Genomic DNA, 15,693 nt, shown 5'->3' with positions numbered 1-15,693 from the left:
TCTCTGGAGACATCCCAAACCCGCCTGGACACGTCCCTGTGTGTGTGCCCTGCTCTGGGTGGCCCTGCCTTGGCAGGGGTTGGACTGGGTGATCTCCAGAGGGCCCTTCCACCACTAAATGACCCTGTGATCACTGCCTGTTCCCTGTGTCCTGGCAGCTATTGCAGCATGCTGTCTTGCTCCCAAACGGAGCGACAAAGAGCTGTCTGCATCCTCTTGGTTGGACAGCAGTGAAGTCCTGGAGAATGCAGTTAAACGTGGACCCAGTGGCTCTGCCACTGGATTTTGTGGGTGTATTTTGTTAGCTCCAAAGAGCGAGCATTTTTACTGTGAGGGTGACTGAGCACAGGTTGCCCAGGGGAGGATGTGGAGACCTGGACATTGCCATGGGCAGTGTGCTATAGGTGGCCCTGCTTGAGCAGGGAGGTTGGACAAGATGATCTCCAGAGATCCCTGCTGACGCCAACCGTGCTGTAAAATACCACATGGCTGCTCTTGAGCGACTCACTTGAACAGAAACGAGGAAATTAATTGAATAAACCTCAAACTTACTTAGAAACAGTTGAAATCGATTTGCACAGAACAGCACGGTGGTGATCTGAAGAGAGGAGAGGGATGAAGACGTGGGTGCCTGCAGGGAGCACAAGTAACCGGGGTGGTCTAAAGGCAGGATTGTTCCGTGCCTGGGTCTGCGTGACCCACCTCTTGCTCCAGCGTAGGGCTGTAATTCTGCCCTTTTAGTTTGCAGTTGGGCTTTTTTGGGGAGTTGTGTTTTTAAAACCCGACCGGTGAAATATTTCAAGTGAGTTTTATTTTCTTTAAAAGTCAAAAAGTTCAGGGCTGTTATTTCTGGCATCGTCTGAAAACACGACATCCAGCCTTAGCAGCCGTCTCGCCTTGAAAATGTGACCGTATCTGAACATTGCATATGCACGGCTGTTCCTCCAAAGCTGTCACGGAAATATGTGCACATCCTCCTCTCTGCTTCGTATGCAGGAAAATGGGTTTGTGTTTAAGTTAAAAGGCTTAGAAACCTTCCTGGAACACAAAGGATGGTGCCACAAGTGCACAGCAGGAACAGGCTGTTGTGTGTATATTGATGGTATGTGACCTTGCAGGGCCTTTAGCCAGGCTGCGTTCATGAGATGTTGGGATCGTGTGTATTTGGTTGTTTTCCATTGTTTTCTGCTGCAATAGAAAAGGTTATTTACAAGAACGATTATTGGTAGTTTTCTGACTTCAGGAATTCTTGTTTATGTTGGAGCTGCAGAACCCTTTAGTTCGTATGCAGTTAACTTACGTTTGCTTTATGTCTTCAAACCATACAGATTGTCACTGACAAACAGTGCACAGAAGTAACTTCCAACAGGTCTGTTGTGTTATGCTGTCTCTAATACATTAAGAGTAATTTGCGTGCAGATCCGCAGCATCAAAACGGGGAGGCCACTGGGGATTTATGGTTTTGAGGAAGGCAGGAAAATGCTTCTGCATGTCTCTTGGTAAGCTGAAAACTTTGGCTTTCTGGAATTGAACAATGAAGTATTCAGAATGTAAAATGTGTTTTTATCAAAACCAATGTGTTGCTGCATTTAAATAAACTAATTACAGCCTATCGGTTTTACCTTACGTATCTATTTACAAAGATCAGTGTTACAGATGGAAATCCATAATGTACTTGTTAATCTGTTCTCTTCTGGTTTGCTCACCAAGCTTCCTATAAAAATATATTTATATATTCGAAGCTGGTACGTTAGTAGGTGCCATTTTCTGAATGCAAAAATAGACTGCATGTGTTGCATAAAATGCCTTTGGGCAGGAGAGGAGGGGGGTATCTGTCTGCTTGACATGGAGCATAAGAGAAAATCTCAAGTATGCTACAGCTAAATATACTGATGAGCAGGCAGCTATGGGGGGAAACGAGTTAAAATTCATGGAGTTTAGTCTTAGGAGCACGGTGAGTGCCAGCAGGATGGTCATACCCAAGCTTTTGTGTGAGAACTCACCACCGTTTTGCTGGGCAGACAACTGGTGGCTTGTGCAGACAAAGGAGTTAGTGCTGTGCTCTTTGTTCTGCGGGGCCTCTGCAGCGCTGCTGCGGAGAATGGGGTGGGCGCTGGGATGCTGAAATCAACTTCAGGTGCTGTAGCCCCACAGATGTTCCAAACCAATTCTCCCTGCCAGAAGTCAGTCTGGAGCAGATGTAAATGAGCACGGCTCAGGGTGATACACGCACCTTGGGATTTGTGGCCGTGCTGCTTTCCTTCGGCTTAGTTCATCATCATCACAGGGAAAGGTGTGAGACTGTTGCAGGCTTTAAAGATACGATCGCTGCAGCAGGAGGCCCTTGCCAAAGGGGCAAGGTTGGTCTGTGTGTTTATCCTTTAGTTACTTCTGAGTTGGTGAGATGTGGTGTGACAAGCTAGTGAAAAAACCCGAGCAGGATTCTGAGGAAGGTAACGTGGTTTTCTGCCACTGTGATGAAGCTGGCAATAGAGTAGAGTGGTGTTCTTCAACTCCTTTATAGGCTGTGCAGTTTTACATTTCGTGGCAGCGTGGTTTAAGATAAAGTGATTCACGGGCAGGGATATAATCATACTGTTCAGCCAAAGGCTGCTGCCCTGTGCAAGGGGCAGCTGAAGGAGGTGGGTAACAGGCACTGTGTGTGTTTGGAGACCCTCTGTCGTGGCCAACAGGGTGCTGGGGGTCCCAGAAGGTACATTGCAGGCTTTTCTTCTCGTGTGTGGGGTTCTGTGTACCGAGCCTAGCCCAGTGGCAGAGGAATTACACTATTACAGAGCATTGCTGCTGCCCACTAAGAAACCTTTGTCAGGGCAGCAGAAGACACAGATTGGAACGGGAAGGCTTGAGGTCCTCCTGCATAGCTACTCCCAGCGAGCAAGGGCTGGTTGCTGCTGGATGGGTGATGTGGAAACTGGAGTCTTTTCCAAGGCAGGTGCATTTCTGAGGAATAAACTTGCCTTAAAAATAATCGGGAACCTTTCACAGCATCTTAGAAGGCTGGAAACCACCTCCTGATGGCAGGGGCCGAGGCTTTGACGTGTGGTGCCTGTAGGTATGGGTATGGTTGGGTGTAATTTCATTTAGTTCACTGGGTTTGCATCCACTACTCTCATCACTGGATTTGACTGTTTAGGTAGCAATGGTTTGCAGATGTTTGGAGACCGCTTCGTGGTAATGTTAGAGTTTGATCACTGGGTTTTGAGGGTTTGCTTATTTTGTGGCTGCTCTGACCTAGAAAGTTCTTGCTATGAACCTGGAAGGAGGTTTGGAAACGAGCCCGTGGCTGAGCTCTCTAAAGTGCTTCTGTCTGCTCAAGTCACTTTTAGCTTCTTTCACTTATTTAGTAGGGTTCAGATAGGAAATCAGAGAGAGCATTGAGGTTGGTTAGCAGCGTCAGCAATACTAAAACATAATGCAAATGACTGTCATATAAAGGAAGGTAAGATAAGGTAGAGGGAGAAGAAGGCAAGTCACTTCAGAAGAGCCCCTCTGAAACTCAGATGTACTCTAATCTGCCTTTCAGATCTGGCTTCTCCTGCCCTCATAGAATGAATCAACCTGACATTTTAGCAGGTTTTTTTAAAGGAAGGGGGTGAAGTGCTTGGAAGGCCTCAAAGGGGTGAAGCAGAGAACATCTGAAGATCATCTTTTATCTGATACCCTGTTTCTTCATGGTGGAGGACCAAAAGTAGGCTAGGTCTTTGTCCCCACTTTTCACTTTATGACGTTTTGTATTGTTTTTCTATGAATCAGGTTTTAGTCAAGGTTTTAGGGCAGGAGTTACCATATATAAGTTTCATATTCGGCATCTTTGATACGTGATTTATCAGGAGGATGTCTTCTGCCCTTCCTGCTACATACTGTATGTATCTCTTTCACTCTGGAAATAATTCTATTCTAAAGTAGACCAGTAACAGGTTTAGAGTAGATATGCAAGTGTATACACATACATGTGTGGAAATATACGCATATGTATGCAGTATGTAGCATCTGGGGTCAGGTGTACAACAGAGGTGTTTTCATTATGTCAGTCCAGCTGTTGCACACATAGGGAAGTTGGCAGAACAGAATTAAGCAGATTTCATCTGAAAGTTGTAGGGGACAAAGTATCTTCAGTTTTTTCTTCCCAAGTCTCTCTTTAGGCTGGAACTGCTTTTGAGTGGTTGTCTTAAAAACGCCCGGTGCAAGTCTATTTGCTTTGCATTCATATTGGTGTTACAAGTCTCACAGATTTCTCTAGGAGCAAAGCTGGGGCAGTGCTGACTCCATCCAGAAGAGTCTCTATTTTCAATTGTCCTCGCTGCTGCTATTGAGCTGTAGAAGCTGACTTAGGTGTTTCTAAGAGAAGCAGTTCTTTATTAGTGGCCTGTCTAGACTTTGAAAGAGCCAAAAGGTGTGAATGCTTTTTAGAATGTGTTAATAACTTTCCTTCTAGTATGGTATGGAAGTGTTTCATTTCAGGGTTCCCTGCAAGTACAGCTTGAGCCATTGGTTTCAACCTCCCGCCCCGCAAAAAGACCCCCACACCCCTTATTTTATATAGACTTGGGTTGAATTGTTAAAGAAAACGACAATGAATTAATAACATATATTTATTTCAACTAAAAGCAATCTGTTAATGTTTATTTTTTGATTCTTTCTAGAGACGCATGGAATCACATTCCGAATTCAAATCAGCGTGAAAGAACTGCTGGATACAGATGTACTGTTAAAGCTGCTGTTTCACTTACCAGTCAATTACCCCTCAACTCTACCAGATATTTCTGTTAGCTCAGACCAGCTTACGAGGGCCCAATGTATGGACGTGAAAGATAAATTACTTGAACAAGCAAAGAAGCATCTTTCTGAACCCATGGTACACGATCTGATTCTTTGGGTACAGCAGCATCTTAAATATGTCATTAAGCAATCAGCAACAGTTTGCCACGAAGAAACTACTTCGTCAAAAGGAACAAGTACAGAGGATGGTATCTGGATGCTCCTTTTGCATTTAGATCACATGAGAGCCAAGGCAAAATATGTCAAAACTGTGGAAAAATGGGCTTCGGATCTAAGGCTGACTGGAAGACTGATGTTCATGGGCAAGATAATATTGATTCTTCTTCAGGGTGACAGGAGCAACATTAAGGTGCAGGAGCAATGAATGTTGACTAGTTCTATTGATTTACCACTGAAACCTATGTGTCTGAATATTTTGTGTGTGTTTTGCTAAGATTAACAATTTGGAAGCAAATTGATCATTAGGAGAATAGGAAAGCCCAGCAACTTCATGCTCTATATCAGGAAAAGAAAGTATTCTATGAGAAAGAAACCAGTGATACCTGTAGCCCTGTGACCTATATTGCTTTGCTTCCCACTGTAGTTAGACCCCTGTGTTCCCTGTGTATCCTGACTGTAATGTGCCTGGGTTCAGTCTCCTCTATTTCCCAAATGCCTCAGAAAACAGAAAGCTTGTGATTAGAAGTAAACAGCAGATATATTTCTAGCTCATTACTGTCTCTTTTCTTGCCCTAGACCACATGTTGCTCGTAGCGCACACCCGGGCTTTGAACTTCTGTCTCTACTTAAGAACTCCCACTGCATTAGGCAGCTTTTTGTGGTGATATTAAAGGGGAATGTTCTGACTTTTCAAACTCATGTTCTCTAGATCACCGAAGACTGTACGTAACTTCAAGCTGATCAATAGAAACAGTCATGGACTTTATGGGGTGGGCACTTCCAAAGTCTGGTTGCTATGTGCTGAAAAAACCCTGTATGTTTTGTATAGGTTTTTGCATTTTACTAAACCTCAAAGTTACTAAGGTGATATTTAATATTTTACTCTTTTTTTTTTTTCACTTAGGAGTACTTGATTCTTCAGAAAACTTCTAAGGTAGATGTGGACTCAAGCGGAAAGAAATGCAAGGAGAAAATGATGAGTGTACTGTGTGAGACGAAAGTACAGGCACAGCAGAAATGGTATAATTTAGTAGTGTTGTGGGGAGAAAAGTAACAGAATTGAGAATTACATTGGGACAGATCTGGGCATCTTCATGAGTTACCCTTTTACAATTTCAGGTTTCAGACGTTTGAAATCAAAGAATATTCAACACTGGATGAGCTACAAAAGGAATTTGAGACTGCAGGACTTACAGCTCTTTTCTCTGAGTTTGTGCCTCCTCTCCTGAAATAGAAGAAAACACTGGACCTTTGAGCAAAGCAGTAGTAAACTGCAGGTGCTGATCGAAGACAGAATGTAGCCATCTTCTTGCAAGAAGGAGAAAGCAATTCCTACACTAAGAACTGATAATTTCTTGACCTTTATGTATTGATAACTTTTTCCAAGGAACGTGGAGTTAGTTGTGATAACTGCATGGTAAGCATGAGTGATGGGGAAGAAATCATGTTAAAGTAGTAGTCTTCTAGTTAGACTCTGTTTTGCCATCCCTGTTTTTCAGAGTTTTGAGTTTTGTCTCTCCTGGTGGTGGTTTGTCATAATGGCCTGCTAGAAAGCATGATTCATTCTGCTTTGAAAGCTTATATGAAGGTACTTCTATAAAAAGAATGTCAAACACAGATTTGAATATGTGAGGACAACATATTCTTAATACCCCTTAGGAGTTCATCTGCTGACTTCCCCTTCTCCATTTATTTGATTATAAATGCTAGACTGTTGATGTGAAGAAAAAAACTCACATCACATGTGGCCTGAAAAAACTTCAAGTGTCTTTTTGAATGTTAGTTTTTGTTCTAAAATGCACAAACACACCTAAGTGGAGAATTGAAACTGATTGAAAACCTCAGGTAAAGCCAGTTGTAGTATTTTCTTTGATGGTTTACAGATTCTTTTTTGAACTTGATCTGGTTTTGCTGTCTGTGCATCTATAGATATCTTGGTTCAATTAAAATGTCAGAGCAGTCTATATACAGACTTCAGTCTTGTGCCTCTCAAGACTTCTGTCAAGTCTTCTGTCATTTGAGAAGCTGGTAAGTTCTACACCCTGTTAAAATTTCCTCACCTTTAGCTTTTCTACAGATTAAGCCATGAAAGATCTGTTTGCCTAGAGGGAATTGGATACTTATTTCTTACAATTATTAATGTCCTTTGGTTTCTGTTTTACCTGATACCATTCTCTAGCAAGACTAGATAAATGGTCCAGTAGTAGAAATTTTGAAGTCACCAGTATCTCAGCAGCTAGCAATGCCATTTCAATTTGTTCTAGCATGTAGCTAAACATGTGCTGCACTGCTCTCGAAACCTCACTCCTAAAACCCAAATGTCTCGTGTGTTCTTTGTTCACTGAAGAGATTTGATCAATTCAGTGTAATCTAATTTATCTCTGCTGTACTGGGGGAAGACTGGTGCAATTTGGTTAGTTCCCATAGTGTGGTCTGGCAGATCAGTAGGTAAGACACTGTGATTTCCAGTCTCAAACTCGGACCATACCTCTGGATGTATACTAGAAAAGCTGCTAAAGCAAACTATTACAGGTTTGTAGGTTTTACTGTTTGAGCTACCAAATGCATTACGAGTTGTAGACGGTTTCAGGGTTTCTTAGTTTTTAAGGAGTTTGGTGATTTTCCTAATATGGAGTGTGTCAAATACTCATGTTGCATGTTATTTTTTGCACCGAGGTGTATTTAATGAGAGAGTAGCAAAAGATCTTCTTAACGAGCCTGTTACGTGTAGCACATAGAGTGCTTCAGGCACAGCAGAAAACGGACTGGGTTAAACAGGTTTTACAAATCTGTTCTGTGTTATTTTGAAATAGCTTCTGGAGACAAAGGAAATGGAATTTCCTATCACTTTAAATGTATGTGCAGATGATGTTTCACTTTTCTAAAGAAGAACAATACAGAAGTATATTTCAAATATTAAAATAATATGTACTTTAAATTACAGTGTTCAGAATTGAGCTGTTCTCAGTTCAAATATCTATGTTGAAAAACCATGTGTCAGTGGAGCATAAAGCCTTGAGAAGGTGCAGAGGCTCTCTCCTTACTCTATGTGATAGATCTGAAATGTACAGTGTAAGAAAATGTCATCAGTGTCTCTCTGCAAATCTTAATATTGTAAGGTTTTGCCAGATGGATTTTCTTTTCTCAGCCAGATCTTTACTTTAAAATGCTCCACTTTTCTGGAAGGAGAAGAGCAAGGTACTTCAGCACAACCTCTATCACAGCCTTGGCCATTAAAGCCTAGCTGGGGCCTTACCCAGCATGCATATCAGTCAGTTGTGAATGCTTTCGGTTGATTTGGGGAATTGGGGTGAATAGCATACCTAATCAGATGATCCCAAACTGCATGTGACTGCAGAGGTAACTGAGGCACACAGTTGCTGTGGTCATCTTTCTGGCAAGATTCAGCAAGTTGTTCCTTCCTCCTAGTCAAGCTATTGTAATTAGCTGCATAAGAAAAGCTGTTTGTAGGGGCAGTGGTTGCCAGTTGCACTTGGATATAAACTCATGTATTTTCTTGAATATTACTGCCTGGTGCCTTCTTGGTTAATTATTTGGTGAGAGCCAGCATTCTGCAACAGCCAAGTGGAAAAAGTAAGAGAGCAGATAGATTACAATTAGGTAAGTTGCAGTTGTCTTCTTGCCAAATGAAGTTGTTCTAAGAAGCTGGATGATTTCCGTGTTTCAGGAGTTGTGAAAAGCAGTTTATACAGTGGACTTTTATCATAGTTGAATTTGCTACTCACTAACTTAAACTGGACAAATCAAGTCCAGTGCAGGAAAGGACTGCAGGTTTTTTGCTTTGGTTTGACTTGCTTCAGGAGAATTACAAATCTGATCAGCTTGATACTATTCAGACAGCAGAGAACATGAAAACTGATAACAGTCTGATTCTGTCAAAGCAAATGCTTTGCCTACCTGTCAATCAGTCACTTAGTTTGAAGGGTAGGGGGAAATCTTGTGTTCAGGCAAGTAAACAAATATTTTTAAAGGTTGTTCTTTTGGAAGGATGTTGGAGTTGTCTGTTCACTGAGGATTTGTTTGCATCTATTAGAAAAGGAGATGGGCGAGCCTCTGAGCCCCTGGGGCACAGAAGTCATTGAGATGCGTACTGCGGAGCATGTTCCTGCCCTCCGAGGGAACTGAAGCAGACACAGAAGGACAATATGCAGGGAAGCAAAGTCCTGAGAATCCTTTAAAGAATGCCTATCAGTGTCTAAAAGGTTAGTGAAGTGTATGTAGCTATTGGAATCAGACAATTCAATTGCAAGGGAAAAGCAATCCGTAAAGAAAAAGAAAAGGTTTAGCAAATAAGAAGCTAGCTTTCTTGTGGATACTGTATTACAATTAGTTCCTCAAACAGCACGGTTAGTAAAGCCTTGCTTCCTGTGGACTTCCTTGCAGAAGACTCATGCTTGGTGGTACTCTCCAGGTGAGTTCCCCAATGCCTCATAATGATCGTGTTCTCTGCAGAAACCGTTAAAGTCTCAATAGCATTTTTCTTCACTGCTGCCTGTTCTCCTCAAAGCTGTAGGTTCTTGGTTTCTTTCAGGCTGTTAACCTCTCATTTCAATTGAAAGGAGTTAAATTAAAAAGTTGGGGAAGAATTGTGTAGTATCACTGTAGTTTCCTTTGAAAATCAGGCAGAAATGAAAGCAGTGGCAATAGGACTGACAACTTGCAGATTCAAGTTTTTAAGACAAAACTGAAGTTTGCTTGGTCTTTTTGAATCCCTTGGCTTATTAAGTGTGAAGAAAACCCCAAACCCAACATCATCCCTATTTGCCCAGTTGTTTTTGCATGAATACATCGCATCCAAAGCTTCCATTCTGATCGTGGAGAGACGTGCTGGTTCTGCAGGAGGGGGTGTGCTAAACAGCAGTTGAATGAGTGCCTTGGGTGAGCGTCTGCTGGTCTCTACAAGAGGTTGGCTTGGCTGTGTCAGGCAGGTTTGTTGGAGAACTGGTCACTTTTTCTGCTCCTTTCATATGATTCACGAGTGTTGTATGTCTGCATTTTCTGTGGTGTGAGAAGAAGGATGCTCTGGTCATCTGGGGAGCACTTCTCATTATGTGGCACGTGTAAACTGAAGTGACTGAAAGGGCAACATGAGATTCAGGTGATTTTTGCTATTACTTGTAACATCAGGCCTTGGAACTTCTACACCAGAATAGTGATGTCTGTGGAAACAAGGACGTTGGAGGGCTAACAGATTAAATTACTCAATTCTGCAAGAAATCCAAATTTCTACTTCTTATTATTGCTTTTATTATCGTCATCTCTTGGCAAGAAACTTTTATGAGCAGCACTTACAGTGTATTAGCCTACCACTCAGGAGAACAGCATAACGGTTGGACTTGATCTTCAAGGGCTTTTCCAACCTGGTTGATTCTGTGATAACTTCAGTGGAAGTAACGCGACGTTCCAGAGGAGGGGAATACTTTTAATGGGGGACATCATCACTGTTGGGAATTCACCAGCTTCTTTCACTTACTCAGTCTCACTGAGATTTTAATTCTTGCACCCTGCCCCTAACCCCCCTCCCTACTTGTTAGTTGCTGTTACAGGGAGGATGAGACACTGTAAGAACTCAGAGCTGAAAAACCAGTTAATGGAGCGTAGATTTGATTGTCTTGTGAAGAAGGCTGATTTTGGGGGTTTGTAGTTCTATCTGACTTTCCTATAAGGTGACTATTTGCTGCTTATTTATTTATAGTTTAATAAAGCCTGCATATGGGTGATTTAAAACTTAGTGTCCCTTGATCTGTTCAGCTTTATCTATGAAAATGCAAACATAATCATGTTATAGTTCATTCGAAATCAGATGATGAAATGGTGCACTCACTGTATTTCTGCCAGAGTTTGAGGCTAAAATTGCTTATATTATGAAATAGTGCAATTTCTGGAATCAGCTTTCATATATTTTATAGTGATATTAAGCATTATCATGCTGTCTCTTTGTGTGTGACACATACAACGCTGGCAGCACCCTGTTCTGGTTTGATCTTTTAAATGTATGCTTAATTTTACCTTATGCAAGAGTTAGTGTTTATCTGCTTAATTATAGACATAAATGGAGCTTGAAAAGTAAATCTGCTAACATCATTTTGCAGTTATTGTTCTGTGCTATTTTCATATGTTGGCTTTTATATTAGTTTGTGTTTTCTAACCTCCAAGTATTAACCTGCAGTGAAGAGAACTCTTCAGTGACAGAAAAATTTACCTAAAAGACATTAATTTAAGGAATTCTTTAGACTCTAAAAATTAATCCATTAATGTTTTCAGTTAGTTATGCATTCAGGTGCTTTAATTTTATGCTAATCAGGTAACAGTAAGTGCAGTTTTGATTTGCTTTGTGTTTATTAATATAATACAAGTAATCTGCATCCTGCATTAGAACGTAGCTGATCATGGAAATGGGGTCAATGTTTTATTGGTATTTCCCATTATAAATATCTATGATTCATGATTATGTGTGTGTTGTTATCTATGGCACCCTAAATGCAAAGAGTTGTTTTAGGATGAAGCTTGATAGAGAAGATCCCTGCATGAGAACAACTCTACTTTGGGCTGCTTCTCCTATTGCCACCTTTTACATCCCTGCAGATGAGAAACGGAGACTGATTTCTATGGGAAGTAGTCAACTGATCCCAGTTTTCTTGAGCTGAACTTAACAAGCCAACTCACTGCGTTACATACACTAGATCTTGATACCTGCTGGTTGGTGGTGGGGTACTCTCTAGGCCTTTTGCTTTTGGCAACAGCTAACTGCTCTGCTGAAGCAATTACTTGGCTAATTCGTGATGTAGAGTATTGAGGGAGCTAATCTCACCTATGCAGAAAGCATTTGGCTGCTGCTTGATGGAGCTTTGCATGGGGAGGGCTGCCTGGGACTCACTTTATGTTAGTGCCAGGGGCTAATAGCCTAAAGTTTATACTTGCTCTAGTCACAGAGCAAAATCAGGGTCATAATTTTAAGACTGAAAGTGCTAAAATCAATGTACCTTTACCGTTCTTGGGATGCACTTAGGAAGAAAATCAGTGCAAAATGATTTTGTTGGTCTCTGATCGATCACTAATCTGTAGTAGCATACAGAGGCAAGGTACATTTTTATGGGTGTTGATGCTATGAGTACCTCTCAGTCAAGACAATATAAAAAGCAGTTGTTTTTTAAAGTAAGATAACTGAGTTACTTGTGAGAACAGTGTCCACGTGAGAGGCTGAACAGACACTGGCCTGTGCAGATGGAGCTATGCCAGAGGCTGGGTTTCATTTGGTCAGGTGGAGGTGTTAGAAAGGAACGGGCAGCAATAAGAATGCTGGTGATGTGGCTTTTGGAGAAAGCAAAATAAAGGTCTTTTTTGGATTGAACTCTCTGGAAAGAGAGTTCTCTGGGAAGAGGTTTGGGAATATGAGCAAAGACACCGCTACGGTGTCCAGGCTTCCAGTAGAATGCCTGAAATACATACACAGCTTCGTTGTAATTTTCTCTTTTTAGCAGGGACTGTGTGTAGAACTGAGAGCAAGTAACGGGAGTTTTCCTGGGTGCAGAGGTGAGTAACTGTGCTCAGCAGCTCCAGGCTGTCTGCAAAGGAATTAGGGCAATTCCTAGAAACTTTCCTCAGATGACCCAGGGACGTCAGAGGCTGTGGTGAGGCAACAACCTCCAAAAGTCTTCTAAGGCTGGGAAACCAGGCTGTGGGAGCTCCATGTGGCTGGGAAGATGGATGGAAGAGGTCACCAGCAGCTCCCAGGATCACACTATCTTCAAATGTGGGCATTCTGGAACGTAAGGACTAAGAGAGTTGACACATCACTTTTTCAGGGGAAAATAATGTCTGCTCCTGTGTGGAATCAGAGAACACAGGTAAGTGTTTAATTTTATGAGACTACTTCTGCATTGGTGTTATGGAGACGTGGTGTGGTCCTCGCTCAAATGGTGCATAATGTGTTGAGATATGGAACTGAAATACAAGAATCAGTTTGGATTATAATGGTCAGTGGCTAATGCCACTCTCAGTACTGCAAACCTACGCTGGAGCAAGGGTTTGCTATGGGATTAAGAGCCACCACCTAAGTATGGGGTAGACAAGGCACATCTAATAAGAGCAAAAATGGGAGTGAAAGAAAGTACTCTGCTGGAATGGCTACAGGAGTTCCAGAAAATTGGGTTTGTGAGGTGCTGGTGTGGCAAGGGAGAACTTCTTAGTTACCTTTGTGCTGACAAGGGGCTGAATGCTAGAAACTCAGCTGGGTGTGAGGATGTCACTCAAGAGTTTGTGAGCTGTGTAGTATCTGGAGAGTGCCTGGAGCTTGGCGCAGAGCGTGTGTCTTTCCTGCTGGCCATGCTCCAGATTGATGTCTGCAGAAAGGGATTCTGTTATCCCTACAATACTCCTTATTAAAAGATGCTCCAGATTTCGTTCAGACCCATTTTGAAGAATCAAGGGAATGCTTTTTCAAACAAATAAAGGAACAGTAGTAAAACCCCAGGGGAGGCTGCTCATTTACCCGCAGGAGCTCTGGTACTGGCTCAGAAATACTTATTTAACTGATCACATCTATTGGAAAAGGTAATTTGAAACCATATAATCAGTTCCAAAGGGAGATGGTGCCTGTAGGAGGTCAAGCTGTTCAGTACTGGGGGCACTGATTTTGCAAGCTGGACAGTTGGAATGTTCTTGGTAGCTAATCGTTGGGCTCTTTTGCATAGTTATTAGTAAATAGCTGTGTAAAAAGGGAAATAATTGATTCTCATGTACTTGATAGATTCATTTTTTCTTGTATATTAATTCATTGCCAAGTTGAAACAAACAAATCATGGACACTTGTTTAGCAAAATTAAAAGTTCTGCCTTTAGGTGGGATGTGAAGGTGAAAGTCCTAAGAGAAATGTTATCTCTTAGGTTTCCTATGGATCTGAACTAGGAATGGGTTCATTTCTTACTAACTCATTAAAAGGGGAGCAACAGATGTTAGAAAATCTCAGCTGCTGTGGCATAAACTACCACAGAGCAAGGTGTGAGTGTGTAACTCCTGTTACTCAGGATTTTGCAGGGACTTCTGGGAGGAGAAATGAGGTCTAAGATTTTTCTGGATAGAAACAGGTCAGAGTTTCTCTTTATGCCATTTTCCAATAGCAGAAAGAAGAGGGATGCGCCTCTGGGAACATACCATGAAGGGGTGACAGAACTGGTAACAAATCCGTAGGTCTCATTCATAAGTTTAGAAACCAAACACAAACAAACCCCCAAACACGCACACATGGAAACTGCAAAGTCTTCCTGAAGGATTGTGGTTCTTAAATCTGAACACAGGGGTTTTAACTTGAGTCACAGACTTATTTTTGTACTGGCCAGTAGCAAGCAGGAGAGGAAGCAGAGGCCTGCGTAAAGACAACTTTCGTGGCAAAACATAGCTTGTGGCAATGTGAAGTATCGGCTCTTAGGTTGTGTATGGGTGTACTTGGGAGACTACTGTCTGCACAGGCTTTGTTTTCCTCTTAAAGCCAGAGGGGATGCTGGAACATGCCAAAACCTTTGAACAAGAGCTAGTATGTGGACAAAAAACCTGCAGCAAAGCTCGGGTCATGGCTGAAGGTCAAACCTGATGTGAGTTGTTCCAAAATGTAGTCAGTTTCCATGTGGATGCCAAGTGAAAAGGGTGACTTTCCACAGATGAACAGGAAACTTGGGCTCTGCAGAAATAGGAAACTTTGGCAGTTCTGGAAAATCATGGCTCAGTGTGGTACAGATCAGAACCACACCGTGGTTTGCAGGCTGCTCTTCCTCTGGTCCATGTTGTTTCACCATAGACAGGAGAGCAGTTAAAAGAGTTGTGCAGGGATTCCCTTATGACAGCAGCATCCGAAGGTTTTCAGTGAGGAAGTGGTGTCATTCCTGGAAACCAGGAGCTGGTAGTGGTAAAGCCACTGCTTCCCATGGAGGATGCTGTGGTCAGTCGCTTCATTCGCCAGTCCTGACCTGAGGAGGAGAGCAAAGGTTTGCTTGTTCGAGGAGTGGGTTTGTGCTGGAAGCAGTGGTCTTCCTCGCTTTCTTCTAGGGTTTGTGCAGAGGAGCATGACTTCAGCGTGGCTGGCCCCAGAACTGGGAAAGCAGCTCTGGCAGCTGGAGGTGGAGGAAATGGGAAGGTGATGTGCTCTCTGTCCAGGCAAAGGGGGCTCTTCCCAGCAGTGGCTGTCCCTGGCCAACCCTGTAGCAGGCACGAAGGGTTAGGTGGGCATCAGAGCTCATTTTAGGTTGCATGAGAACTGGTGCTAAGAGTGCCTCTAGGGACACCCGGCTGTCATCCACATACATTATATGCCACATCATCCCATTAACTGTTCAAATAGTTACATGGATTGCTGTTATATATGGGCAATTCTAGCCCAATTCTAGCACTGGGTGCTATCTTGCTGTTGTGAGGATGAGAAGACCTTGATTCCAGAGCTCTGTGCTACAAAGCATGAACCTTTGATGGTTTTACATTGAAATGTCTTTCCATTTGTAAAGTGTAAGAAAATGATGCGATAGTCAGCTACACAGCAAAGTAGCAGTGGGATGGGATGCAGACTGTCACTCTGTGAGAATCCATCCACTGACACGTATAAATGGGACAATAATTGCTTGTTCCTCTTCAGAAACATAGTTTATGCATTCTCTATAAAGGCAAATTATTTAGTGCAGTGCAAGGAGAATTCTTCTTTTTTTTCCTTCCCTATCTGAAACTAAT

General features: G+C 42.4%; 1 protein-coding gene across 1 annotated transcript; it reads left to right on the top strand.

The window, feature by feature from the left end:
• The first annotated feature begins 2,404 nt into the window (after positions 1-2,404).
• RWDD3 (RWD domain containing 3) lies at positions 2,405-6,252 on the top strand. The gene is made up of 4 exons (XM_010017754.1): positions 2,405-2,453; positions 4,665-5,149; positions 5,864-5,979; positions 6,079-6,252. Exons 1-4 carry the CDS (start codon positions 2,405-2,407, stop codon positions 6,191-6,193), a joined length of 765 nt encoding a protein of 254 aa, XP_010016056.1. The 3' UTR covers positions 6,194-6,252.
• The last annotated feature ends 9,441 nt before the right edge of the window (positions 6,253-15,693 follow it).

This window comes from Nestor notabilis, unplaced genomic scaffold (assembly GCF_000696875.1).
Source record: "Nestor notabilis isolate BGI_N333 unplaced genomic scaffold, ASM69687v1 scaffold33090, whole genome shotgun sequence".
Taxonomy (NCBI): domain Eukaryota; kingdom Metazoa; phylum Chordata; class Aves; order Psittaciformes; family Psittacidae; genus Nestor; species Nestor notabilis.
Note: the sequence above shows the minus strand (reverse complement) of the source record. Positions and strands in the feature narration are given on the sequence as shown.